The 14,048-nt window shown below is 35.0% G+C and overlaps 1 protein-coding gene across 1 annotated transcript in view; it reads left to right on the forward strand.

Moving 5' to 3' along the window:
* The window catches only part of LOC150109194 (serine/threonine-protein kinase A-Raf-like), a 344,481-nt gene that overhangs the window by 74,317 nt on the left and 256,116 nt on the right, over positions 1 to 14,048 (forward strand). Inside the window, exon 3 of the mRNA XM_090411929.1 lies at positions 9,653 to 9,857. Within this exon, the coding sequence (XP_090268055.1) occupies positions 9,653 to 9,857 (205 nt within the window). The remainder of the gene's footprint in view (positions 1 to 9,652; positions 9,858 to 14,048) is intronic.

Below are 14,048 nucleotides of genomic sequence, written 5' to 3' on the forward strand. Positions count from 1 at the left end.
GTTTATTATTCAATAATAGTGTGGCTATTCTAAAAAAAGTAATATAGAAAGACATTTCAAACCATTCATGCCAACTGTAATTTTAAGTTTAATTATTTAAATCAGGAGGAGTCGTCTTGGCGCCTGCAGTATTGCGCCCTTCATATTAAAAAGGTTGCCGACCACTGTTCTAGACAAATGAAAGCAACTCTGCCAGTTTGTCCAAAATAAGATAACCCACAAGAGCAAGGAATCTGGATTACGGAGAGGTGGAAGCTTGTACTTAGGAGAAGTAAGAAAGGTGAAGATTTTTCCGAGGGTGTGAAAGGCCACAAAAATATTCAATGGTTTTAAAATGTTTCAATGCCATGCATATGAAAAATCATAAAGTTTTTACGTGAGAGTTCTTTGAAGTATGATTTTATGTTATCCAAATGCCCAAACAGCAAAGTTGTGTTTCCTGGTCATTTCAATGTCTCTATCCAGTTTGACTGTGTGTGTGTATGTGTGGTGTCAAATGGAATGGCTTCCATGATTTTAAGACAACTTTTTCTTTGCTTGTTTATTCTTTTCTTTCTTTCTTTTTTATCGAAACATTTGCTTCAGACAAATAACTGAATATTTCTTACTGGAATGAAGGCTTTCGTTTCCCAATTCATCTCATCACAAGTAAATCAAAACCAAAACCCCCATCTTCAATTCCATCCCACACTACAATATTCTGCAAAATACCATCAACAAATCCAAATAATATTTTTCAGGGGCCAAGTGCAGAAAACTTGACAGCTTAATGATGCTTTCTAGTCCCATAACTAGGCCATTGAGTGTGCAACTTCTGTCTACCCATGTTCTCTCTCTCTCTCTCTCTCTCACACACACACATACATATACATACAGAGAGAAGATGTTACTATGTAACATTACCCAAAGACACAATTAATCTATCATCATTCTTACAGTCAGTGGTTCTTAACCTGGGAAGTAGTGCCCCCGAGGGGTGCTGTGAATGCTGAAGGAGCGGTAGGCATTAGGGGGGGGGGGCAGTAAGCATTATAATACTACTAATATAATAAAAGCAATAATTTTGGTATTTAATCTGGCATCCCTATTTATATTATATGTTTGTCAGCACTGTTCAGAATATTGTATGTCTGGCAATACTGTTCAAATTTATTCACTACTTAACTTTCAGTGTAAAAATTCTAAACAATAAGTAATTGGGTTGTTTTTTGGTCTGAATTTTTTACACTGAAAATAACTAATTTGGGCTATTTTTAGCAGAATCCACTATTTTTATGAGCAATCTATTACTTTTCTTAACGCCTATCTTGACTACCCTGATTTCCACTTTACATCTAGCCCATGGTATTGTGCGGCACACTTCATTGATATTGTGTAGCACTGTAGCCCATTAAAATGAGTGAAAAAAGAAAGTGTTGTCAATATTCAAGTGAATAATTAAAATATGAAGTTATTCCATCTTATAAATAATGAGCAATTACTAGTGTGCTTAATATTTGAAAAACTTTCAAACAAGGAATAAAGCCTTCGAGATTGATTGAGCATTTAAGAACAAAGCATCCAAATAAAGCAAAAAAGGATGTCGAGTACTTTTGCAAATTAAAGATTAAATTTAAAAATCATCCTGGACTTAAAGGGTTGGTTGCAAAACAAAGTAACCAACAAGAGAAGGGATTTGACTTGTCAACTTCCAAAATTAATTCTAGTCTTACTGGCTATAAATGAAGTTTTAGATACGATGATTGACCCAGGCAAAAGTAATATGACATCATCAGGTCCTCTCAGCAATAGTTCAGTATTAACAAGGATTGATGAAAGGGAAAGGATATTGAACAAAAAAATAACTTTATGATGATTCAAAAACCATAGCCTATGTGCATTGTATAAATACTAATGAAGAAATGATCCTCCATAGCTCAGTCGGTATAGACGAAGCCCTTTGGTTGGAAAGGCCTGGTTTGATTACCATCAGAACAGGCAAACTGATCCCTTGGACACATGCATTTACAGACATAGAACACATATGGAGGCCATAGGACTAACCACCTTATCCTTGAGTTGCAGTAGCAGTTGCGAAGTCCAAGAATGCTTGGAAAGGTCGTGGGTGCTTTGTTAGTTAGGACCAGTTCTGTTAGGACTGGTCCTAACTGTTAAGTGTGTGTTAGGACCACTGATAGGATAGGATAATGAAGAAATTATTGAAGAGTTTCTATTTGTTAAACAACTGAAAATTGACACAAAAGGTTCTACAATTTTTAATGCTGAAAGCATTCCTCTTACAAACATTATTGTATGTACAACTGATGGAGCACTAGCTATGATTGGTCATCACTGTGAATTTATAGCACATTTAAAAGAAGCAGTTCCAAATATCTTTATAATTCACTGCATTCTTCATAGACAGAACTTGGTGTAAAACATCTTAGCAGTAGACTGCATAAGATTTTGGATGATGTTATTACAGCAGTAAATAAAATAAAAGTCCAGTCATTGAATACCTGTATTTTTGAGGAACTTTGCCATGAAAATGAAGAAGTTGAGCGTCTTTTGCTTCACACTGAAGCTAGATGGCTCTCAAATTGAAACTGTCTGCGACTCTTTAATGATTTCTATGATACTGTTTTGGAATTTCTTAATTCACATGATGAGAACATGTGTATTTTTCTAAAAAAGGAAAAGGTTGACATCACATATCTTTCCGATATTTTCACCAAATTAAATTAGGTTAACATCAAATTGCAGGTAAGCTACATGAATCTTATTAAAGAGAGAATTGTAAATGCTTTTATCAGCAAATTAATATTCTACAAGCAGAGCATTGCAAGACAAAATTTTCTACAGTTCCCAAGTCTACGAATAATAGATGATGATTTAATATTAGATGTAGAGATGTAGATTTGGATTTTTATTGCTTCCATCTTCTGATAGGAGACTCCAATCTTCTGACACTGAAAGAAGACATGATGATCAGATTCAAAGACTTTGATGAGCTTAAAATACCCGATTGGATCATAAATACATTTCTTTCTGATGCCACTTTTGTTCATTCAGATTTGTATGAAGAATTTATTGACTTAAAAAATGATTTTCAAGCTCAGGTACAATTGCTATGATGTGGGTATGAAAGATTCTGGCCAAACATGCAGTGCAAGAATCCTCTGCTTTGGCAAGAAATAAAATTACTGCTCATTGCTTTTCCTTCTTTATACTTGGTCGAGAAAGGATTCAGAATCGTGTTGCAATTTTTAGCTATGCATCAAAACAGATTGCAAATAAGTGAAAGAGGAGACCTGAGACTTCATTTATCAAACATTGAATCTGATATTGAAAAATTAGCAGGATCTCTTCAGGCTCAGGATAGCCATTAATGATTGGCTTATTAAATACAGTAAGTTAACATCTTTTTTGAGTAAAAAATTAATTTGTATTAAAGTCATTAATTTTTAATTAACTATCAGTTCAGATATGTTGATGGTAATTTAGGTTTGCCTAATAATATATTATAATTATATTATTCAGTCATTAACCCAGTGTAAAATTGAGCATGGGGCACAGGCCGTACAAATAGTTGAAAGGGGGTGCCAGGAAAAAAAAAGGTTAAGAACCGCTGCTTTAAGTCCTTTCTAGATGACCAAGGCAAAATACTCCTGCTTTAACACCAAGAACAACTGACTGAATTTATTTTTTGATTTTTCCTCTGAAAGACATTAGAAGAATCCTAAATAGCTCGAATGCTAAGAAGCCTTTTGGTTTTGACTCCCAAGCCAACTGTGCTTAAAATTTATGTTCCAAAATTAGCATCTTTATTGTCTTTATGATCTTTCATACTCATCCGTCTTTACAATCTTTTATAAAAATGTACGAGGGCTGTTCGGTAAGTAATAAGACTAATTTTACTGTCGCAAAACCACTCATCACAATATTAATTTCTGTGGAATAAAGAAATGTTGCTGTCTGTATTAACAAAAGAGGTTGATAGATGGCGTATACGGGCTGATGTGCCAGAGTGTCACGTGACTAAACGCAAGCTTGTTTCGGCGCGCCTACAAGTCGTCGAAATGGAAACGTCCTTGGAACAGCGTTATGCGATTAAATTTTGTGTGCGTTTACAAAAATCTGCATCAGACACTTTTAACATGATACGTGAAGCTTTCCACAATGAAGCAATGTCGAGGGCAAGTGTTTTTTACTGGCATAAAACTTTTAAGGAAGGAAGGCAAAATGTGGAAGATCTTGAACGTGAGGGAAGACCTTCAACGTCCATCACAGAGACATTGATCAACACAGCAGCGATTATCATCAAGGAGGATCGCAGAATTACAGTATGCCAGCTGCATGTTGTCCTGAATATTTCTGTGGGAAGTGTTCACTCAATCATGGCTGAACATTTGGGACTGAAACGTGTTTGCGCCTGATGGATTCCCAAACTCTTGACACCGGAGCAAATGCAGCATCGAGTGGATGTGTGCACAGAATGGAAAGAAAGACTGGAACAAGAAGGCGACAACTTCTTAAAACACATCATTACAGCAGATGAAGCTTGGTTGTATCACTATGACCCTACAATGGAACAACAAAGCAGTGAATGGAAGCATCCGTCTTCGCCTACCCCCAAGAAAGCGAAAACTGTAAAATCGGCTGGTAAAGTTATGACCATAATGTTTTTTGACTACGAAGGCATTGTTTACCAACATGCTGTAGAACCTGGGAATACTGTAAACGGATCATACTATGTGGATGTTTTACGGACAATGGTACAGCACGTCAAAAGGAAGCATCCATTGCTGAAGAATGGCTTCTTATTGCACCACGATAATGCAATGCAAGGCCACATGTTGCTGGTTGTGTAGTGGACATTTTGCATAGATATCCTACCACACCCTCTATATAGTCCTAATCTCGCACTGTGTGATTTCTGGCTGTTTCCTCAGCTCAAGAAACTACTAAGAGACCGCCATTTCGAAAGCAACAAAGCATGTGTAAAAGCTGCGGAGGCGGTTTGGAAAGAACTCTCAAAAAATGGACTTTCGCATCTGTTTAAGAAGTGGATGCAACGTTGGATAAATGCATCGCGTCTCATGGTAGTTACTTCGAAAAAGACCATGTAAATGATGACGATTAAAGGTAATCTGTTTTCTGTATAAATATAGTCTTATAACTTATTGAACATTTTACGTATATTAAAGCTAACCATCAAGTTCTCATTCCCTTGCCCTTAAGTTCTATCATACTAATGGAGAAAGTATGATAATCACAGAAATGAACATCCAACTTCTTTGTCACTTGGAAGCCTACTAGTTAATTTTAACCACTAATATGGATTTTGCCATTCTTACTACAAAAGATCTAGGCAACATCATCCATGTTTGGATACAAGATCTATTAAGAACTCATATTGTTGCTCTAGACCAGAATTTCCCGACTGGAGTTCCATGGAACCCTAGTGTTCCTCGAGGTCGATCATGATTGAAAAAAATTAGTTGGATAAATAATATGTGTATGCGTGCACCCCAGTCTTGTTGGCCAAAGTGGTTAGTGTATCCACTCTCCAGATAAGAGGCTGCAGGTTCAAATCCCACCAAGAGCATTGATGTTTGTGATCTTCCTACTAACTCTTTGTGGAAAAGGAATCTGTACCCTACCACTTCTTCTAGCAGAAGGCTTCACACCCAAAACCCAGTGAGGTATGGGAGTTACCATGTGGCATCAAAATAATGTCAAATGGGAATAACTAACTACAATATATAAATAAAGATATAATAATTTTTATGTAGGTGTTCCTTGCAACCTGAAAATTATTTCATGTGTTCCTCCAAGGTAAAAATATTGAGAAAAGCTACTCTAGACCCTTCATATAAATATAAAGACTTATTTAAGGCAAACCCTGTTGTGTACTCTTTGCAGTTGAATTTGCAATTCCTTCTGGTTATTCGCTACATATGGTGGTTCACTCTGTTTTGTTGGATTTCCTTACCAATCCCTAGGATACTCCATACCTGGAGCATCTTAGGGCTCTGTGCTTTCTCCTGTTCATGGTTTTGTTAGTGATAGTATGATCCATTCCTTTTTCTTTAGTTGACAAACTTTGACCTGCTCAAATATCCCAAGCTGTATGATCTTCCATAACTAGTGTTTTAAACACACTGGTTTCCTTGCCATATTTCATTGAGATAAAGCCAATCTTTTTAAAAATTGGCCATAAGGATATGTGCTTTGCATTATGGGATACTAAGGCAAGTGATGTGAAGTCATTAGCTTCTATATATGAGTTGCCCAGTCCTGAAATTACTACAGGTGCAGACTTTGTTTTCTTTCACTTGGATATAGGATTACACCAAGAATATAATTTCTTGACATCTTTAATTTAAAAAGTTTCATGTTTGGTCTCTAAAGCATTATTTTCTGAATCAGTGTAAACATTTATAAAAAATACAATAAAATTAATAAAAACAGAAAAAAAAATAGCCCACACATGGTACTAATGTACTATAGGTTTACAAGCTATCATGGATGGAAGTCACATGAAAAAATTTATAAGTTCATATATCAGTTTTGGCTAGTACAAGTCAGTAAATTCACAATAAACTACAGTTGTTCTTTTATTCAAGGTACAAAATTCAAATATCTGAATCACTTGTTTTTTTCGCAGTGAGTATCTAAATGAGCATCACCTCCTAGTAAATTATGTTTTTACTGCTAAAAATGAATATTGACCACTTGTAAACCTGAATGCTATTTCATGTGGAAATCTTTGGTTTCACATCACTCTTCTTTAGATATGTTGTGACTGCACTGTCACAATAGACTGACCACCTGGTGTTTTCAATATTCTGCTGTCAGTCCTACCCATAAAACTGTTTCATTTTAGTCCTTTATTTGAAGAAATGTGTAACTTGCTGATTATAAGGAAACTGTAACTATAGCATACCATGACGCTATCAGTGTGACAGAGAGAAAAATTGTGCAGACATGATCACATGTATTTTATACCATTCAGTGTGACCAGGATTTGTGCTGTTCTCCTTAGCTAGCATTGGTAGTGATATGTGCTGTATATCATCTGGAAACAGAAAGGCAAATGCCAAAAACTGTGTGTTCACTGTAAGGGATATTAATCAAGACATACTTGGAAAGCTGTGTACCACAATTACTACTACACCACACAAGTATATATAATGGACCTGTTAGATCAATTTCAAGAAACACATGCATTATCCAGAATTTATAGTCTACTAAGATGGGAGGAACTTAGATATGAATGCCATATACAAATTGTAGAGAGTTTTACTGCTGGGTTATGCTCGACAAGAAATTATATTCTTGTTTTGATCCTTTTTCCCAAGCATAAGCAAACAAAATTTGTGCGTGAAGTTTCTTCACAACTAGTCTACTTGTATATTGGAGCCAATGACTTCACATCGATTGCCTCGATATCCCATAATGCAATCACATTATGGGAAGACTGTCTAGACCAGATTAGACCTTTATAAAAGTCTCATACCGTTTTAGCAGTATGTTCCCATAATGCTACACTCCTGTAATGTTTTCCCAATAATACTTACTTGTACTTGGACACCAATGCGTCCTCTAATGTTTGCCAGCCCATGTGTGCAAGTTTCAGTCTCAGATTCAAAAGCTACAAACTCTTAATTTGATATGCCTAAAATTGTGACATCTTTGTCAAAAGATCTTGTATATATTACATGCTAAACATTTCTACACAGTGATGTTTTGAGTGTTTAATGCACTATAACTGCTGATGTAATATTACTCATATTAATGTTGCCCTTTTATTGTCTAGCAATAACCTGTAAAATTGCAAGCACTAAATTAATTTGCTTAAATCTGCATAGCTACAAAAAAATCCATCTTTGTATGCATGAGTATAAGGGGATGTACTGTCTAGTGAGTAGACACTCTAAACAGATATGCCTGTGCAACTTGCTTATGTCAGTGTCAGTTAGCTCACACAGTGCGGGTTAAATGCAAATAATTACAGTTTATTAAGTTGGAATTGATTAGAGCAATATTGGAGTGGAGACTTTGGACAAATTACTAAATAAAATAAGTGACAAGTATGATTTATCATATTTATTTATTTGTTTATTTTTACATTCAGTTATTGGCTATAAATTAGAAATTCTGAAAGCAAAAATTTTGTACGTGTGTTTTTGTTGGGCCCAAAGCAGTGACACGCAACAATTTTCCCCTGAGTCAAGTTTGCATCATTCAATGAGCTTGCAGATGTCATCATGTAGTATTACATCTGTTTTGGAATGAAAATTCAACACGTTCAATATTTTTTATTCTCTGCCTCCATAGTACCTTGGACTGACATGTTGATGAGACTGTGAATGTCATTTTCGGTAGGCATATCAGTGTCAAGACATTGATTGTGAATCACTTCTAGCTTTTTTCTAATGCATTGATTTTATGTGATAAAAGTATAATCAAGCATAATAAGGTGCTGCTCTAGGCTGTCCATGCACTTTCGGAGATCTAGAAACTGTTTAATGGAAGGGAAGTTCAGGGAACAAAGAATGGCTGGCTTGAGGTTGGTTAGGAGTTTTAGCTCTGATTCATCAATTTTTGTGTGATCTTTGCATCAACTGGCAGCAAAAATTGCACTGAAGACTCTTTTCTTGTTCATAATCTCCAATTTACAGCTTCCAAACTTCAGTTGGCTTATCAGAATTGGCAAGATTTGTAGGGCTCTGTCAATGCTTGACTTTGTTGCCAATATCTTTGCTTTGTGCTGCAGTCATATCTATACATAGTGCATAGGTGCTTGCTTGCTTGCTTGCTTTGGCCAGTATGAAGAAGGAAAAATATTTTTGTTGAAAAGCTCAGAGTACTTGCAGTCTTGTGTTTTTCAGTTCCTTTATTCCTTTATAAGTGTTATTGCATTGTTATTTAGGAGGAAAATTGGGTAAAATCACTTTAAATAGCAGTAAAATTAGCAAGCACAAAATGTAACCAACACTGTCCAGAGTGCCATGACTGTTTATCCTTAGAGTACTGTTTTCACATTTGGAGTGGCACACCAAAATCTTTCCAAAAAATGCTCAGTGCTATCCTGAAAAGTGCAGTACTATGAATGGATGACTCCTCTCACAAATTCTCTCTAGTTGCTTTCTCACAGACACTATTTCTTCTCCCTCTCCCTCCAATTACCTCTAGTAGATTGAATGAAAGAAGAGGCTGAGCAAAAATGATGGAAGTAGAGGATAGAAAGGAAGAAGAGAATGAAAGAGTATGGAAAGGCTGTTCCAAAGAACCCCATACTGGTTTCCCTGAATTACTGAATACAACCTCCAGTTCTTTTGTTCATGTTTTTTTAAGACTTAACTAATTTGAATTATTATTAGATGTGGACTGCAGTTCTTTCAACTTCTCACGTAATCTTGACTTGTAAGAGTTTACTGTATTTTCATTTTAGCTCAGATATTTTTCCACTTAAAACAATCTTGCAGTTTTTGATTTTGTATTGTTATTGATGACATTTGCACTTGATATGACATGAGGGTTTTGTGCATAGATATACTGTTTAACAGCTGTTGAAGAGTATATTAAAAAAAAAAAAGATTTTATTTTTGCATGATTTTCATAAAATCCAAGATTGTTTTTATTGAGGACTTATTTTTTCCCCCAGGAATATGAAGATTTAACAAGTAAGCTAAATGAATTCCAGATTCAAGAACAAAAACTCTTAGAACAAATAGGTAATGCCAATGATGGAAGAGAGTCCCCTGATTACTGTGATTCTGAATTCGAAGGACGCATATATACAGATACTTTTCTACCTCGTCCCCATTTGACATTAAATAATAGTCAAGCAAGTTTATCAAGTGGTATAGGTATGTTGCAGAATTCTTTAATGTTTAATGTTTTATACTTTAACAATGAAATTATTTTTAATTAAAAATGATTTCTTGAGTTAGCCATTTTCAAGTTGCAATATTTAAAACTCTACATGACAGTTTTTTTCATGGTGACATCTAATCTATGTTGTAAATAATATTATACTTGTTTATTTTAAATCTTTTGCTCTGGTAACTAATGATTTCATCTTATCTAGTTACAGAAGCTGGATTAAATCTACTTCAGCTAAATAAAACTGGGGAAAAAAGTTCATTTCTATGTTGCTTTTTGTTAAGTTAGAAAAAAATTCCCAAGAAAGAAATACCCCTCCCCCCCAAAAAAAAAAAAATTTAATTATCATACATAGATAAGTGTTATTAATGAGATTGATTTCCTTGATTGCTAATTATGACACACACTCTCAAAACTTGAAGTTTTTGTGTGACTTACTTAATTATATAGTTCATTAGTAGTAGTATCATGGTTAGGCCAAGAATTGTTTTCTGTCTTTATTAATTTTCATAATTTTTTAATGTAATTCAGAAACTGTTCTAGAGATCAAACATTTAATTTTTTTTCAAGCCACTTCAGGCTTTCAGTAAGTAAGCTAGTGGTCTCATGCTAGTAGATGAAATTAATCTCCTACCTGAAGACTGTCACAAACAATTATTCCCAAAGTGGGATTCGAACCCACAGCTTGTTGATTAGAGAATAGATAAGTTAATCACTTGTCCATCCAACCGTTTACTTAGTGTATTGTACATTGTACAAGTAATTATCTCCTATGTGTGTAGTACTTCTCTGGATGTTTTGTTTCCTGGAGAAGTGACGTTTGGATTTCATTGATTTTAAAAGGTCAGATTAGCATTTGAGACTATGGTCCAGAGGTGTTTGGTAGTGTGTATCGGTGTTTCTTGATACATGCAGCTATGGAATTGTTTTTTGTATCCTGAGAATATTACAAAATTTAAAAATGGTTATCCCACACTGAGGACATTCATTTTCTGACACTGACATATATTCATTCTGTGATCTGCTTGCCATGACTGCAAATTACCTTCTCATGGACATGTTACATTTTACATAACCTTGTACAGCAAAACACTGGTCTGAGAGTATGAATAATTCACTTTCGCTTAAATCATGGCTACTGTCTCATTAGAAAACTTCAAGTGAAAATATTTTTGATGCTGTTCTTTTTTTAGAGGAATTTATGGGTTTTTTTTTTTTTTCGTCCATCCACCATTCATTGGACATGCTGTATAGTGACTTACTTGTTCGGTGATTTGCCAGGTAGTCCTGTTGTATGCTTTTCTGGTGGCTTCAACTGTCTGAAGATCTTTTGCTCCACACACACCATCCATCCATCCATCTCATTAATGGTCTACCCCTTCCTCTTTTCCTAGGAACTTTACCTTCTATTACTGTTTTGGAAAGTCCTTCTTCCATCCTTTCATTGTGTCCAAATTATTTTAACTTTCTTCTGTCATTATCCTTAAGGAGCTTTAAAGTTCTACCAATCTTTTCTAGCATCCATCTGCTTGTCCGCCTTTCAATATATGTTATCCTCATCAGCCCTCTGTAACTCTACATCTCAAAAGCAGATATTCTTTTCCTATCAGACTTCTTAGGTTCCAAGTCTCACATCCATAAGGCCAGAATCCTCAACTTTGTTCCTATGGAGATAGATTCATCCTTCCAGATTTTAGACAAGTCTCTGACTTGTTTTAGCCATTCCTAATCTTTTTCTGGCATCTTCTGAACAGAAATTATTCACATTAATAATGGATCCCCAGGTACTCGAACATGCTGGCTTCGTCACTTCTTTCTCTATTAAAGTACACCTGTTTCTCAGGAACTTCTCTGTTCTTATTGGTCTCATTAAGTTTGTCAAGGATTTGTCTTAGTTCTTCTTTTTCATTACAAAGGAGTGCTGTATTATCAAAACACCTCAGATTACTGATCAATCTACCACCTATCCTTCCTGTTTGAACTCATCCAATGATACACACATGATGTCCTCAGCATAGCTACTAAACAGGTGAGGAGAAAGTATGCATCCATTTGTAACTCCCTTTCCAACCTGAAGCCAATCAGTTAATCCATCATCTGTCCTTACTGTTGCTTCTTGCTCACTGTACAAGTTATCAACTTGATAATGTGTTGAAAAAACCCATTATTTTTATTACTTCCAACAGTTTCACATACTGAATACAGTCAAAAGCTTTAGAGTAATCTATGAAACACATTACTGTCGGGAGTCTAAATTCTTTATACTTTTCAATGATCTGTCTTAGGCAGGGTCAGCAAAGGTTTTAGACCATTGACCCCTTCATAGAATCCTTGATCCCTTATCAACCCCCATCATGTTAAATAAATGAATAAATGTTATCGGTAATAAATTTCTCAATTTAAAAATAATAATTCCTTAATAGGCATAATAATAATAAAAATAATTCACATAATAGGCACATAGGCATTGTTTCATTGGTAAATGATGGTATAAATCCAAATATTAAATACTCTTGTGAATACTGTCGGCACTTCTTACTATCAGGGTAGAACTTTAAAACTCCTTAATGATAATGACAGATGAAAGTTAAAATAATTTGGACACGATGAAAGGATGGAAGAAGGACTTTCCAAAACAGTAATAGAAGGTAAAGTTCCTAGGAAAAGAGGAAGGGTAGACCATTAATGAGATGGATGGATGGTGTGTCTGGAGCAAAAGATCTTCAGATAGTTGAAGCCACCAGAAAAGCATACAACAGGACTACCTGGCAAATCACTGAACAAGTAAGTCACTATACAGCATGTCCAATGAATGGTGGATGGATGAAAAAAAAAAAAAACCCATAAATTCCTCTAAAAAAAGAACAGCATCAAAAATATTTTCACTTGAAGTTTTCTAATGAGACAGAAGCCATGACTTAAGCGAAAGTGAAATATAGCTCTCAGATTCATAAGTTAAAATTGGATTGAACACTGTCTTGTATACATCTAATTTAGTGTTTTGGCTAATTTTTCTCTTATTCCATATAAATGTATTCATTTGACTTCGTACCATACCAGCTTTGTTGATTCTGTTGTCTATTTTCATGTTTAATTTACCATCCTCACTAAAAATCGTGCCTAAGTAGCTGAAATGTTTTACTTGTTCTATAAGTTCTCCATTCACAATGCAGTTGATATTTTCAATGTTTCTGCCTATTATCATTGTCTTTTTAATGCTAACCTTCATACTATATCTATTACAACAGTTATTCAATTTAGTCAGGGAATCTTGCATACTTGTAGCAGATTTATTTAGAAGTATAACATCATCTGCATAAAGCAAATAGTTGACATTAACATCTCCAATTTTGATATCAAGTTTAATACCACTTTCCTTCATAATGCAATCCATATAGATAATGAATAACAGAGAGAATAATGTATATCCTTGTCTGACACTGTTAATGTTGATTTAACATTAAACCATCTTCCTGTACTTCCTTCAATTCAAATTGCTGACTTACAACTCAAATAAAGACTAAGTATTGCTTGATATAATGCCCCACTGACACCATATAACTGTAGCGTATTGAATAGCTTCTCTCTTGGCACCTTGTCATATGCCTTTTCCAAATCGACAAAACTTAATACAGATCTTTGTTATATTCCCATGCTTTCTCGATTATTTGTCGGAAAGTGAAGATCTATTCCTGACAACCTCTATTTGGCCTGAATCTAGCTTGTTCTTCACCAAGCTTCTCTTCCACAATCCTTCTCAACCGTTTCTCAAATATACTTGCATATATTTTACCAAGAACACTCAGTAATGAAATACCTCTGTAATTCTCATATTCAGTTTTATTTCCATTTTTTTATATGGTTACTCTGAGAGCTCTACTCCAATCATCTGGAATTCTTCCCTCTGTTCCAGGCCTTCTGAACTATGCAGTGAAGTCAGTGTAAGACTTTTATACCTCCATACTTGAGATTTCTAGTCAAATATGCTGCCTTTCCACATTTTGGACACTTTTGATGGCTTTTTCTACTTGGAGTATGGAAAATATTGTCAACATACCTGTGCAAGATTTTGGGTTTTAAAGTAAAGGAATCTAGAGCATGTTACTCAAAAGCTTAAATATAAAAATTAGCAATGGGAGAGCGAGATAATGGCTATCCCCTGAGTGTGTCGTTGG

This window comes from Typopeltis vanoorti, chromosome 2, assembly GCF_054136105.1.
Source record: "Typopeltis vanoorti isolate ZY-2024b chromosome 2, IOZ_Tvanoo_1.0, whole genome shotgun sequence".
In the NCBI taxonomy this organism is placed as follows: Eukaryota; Metazoa; Arthropoda; class Arachnida; order Uropygi; family Thelyphonidae; genus Typopeltis; species Typopeltis vanoorti.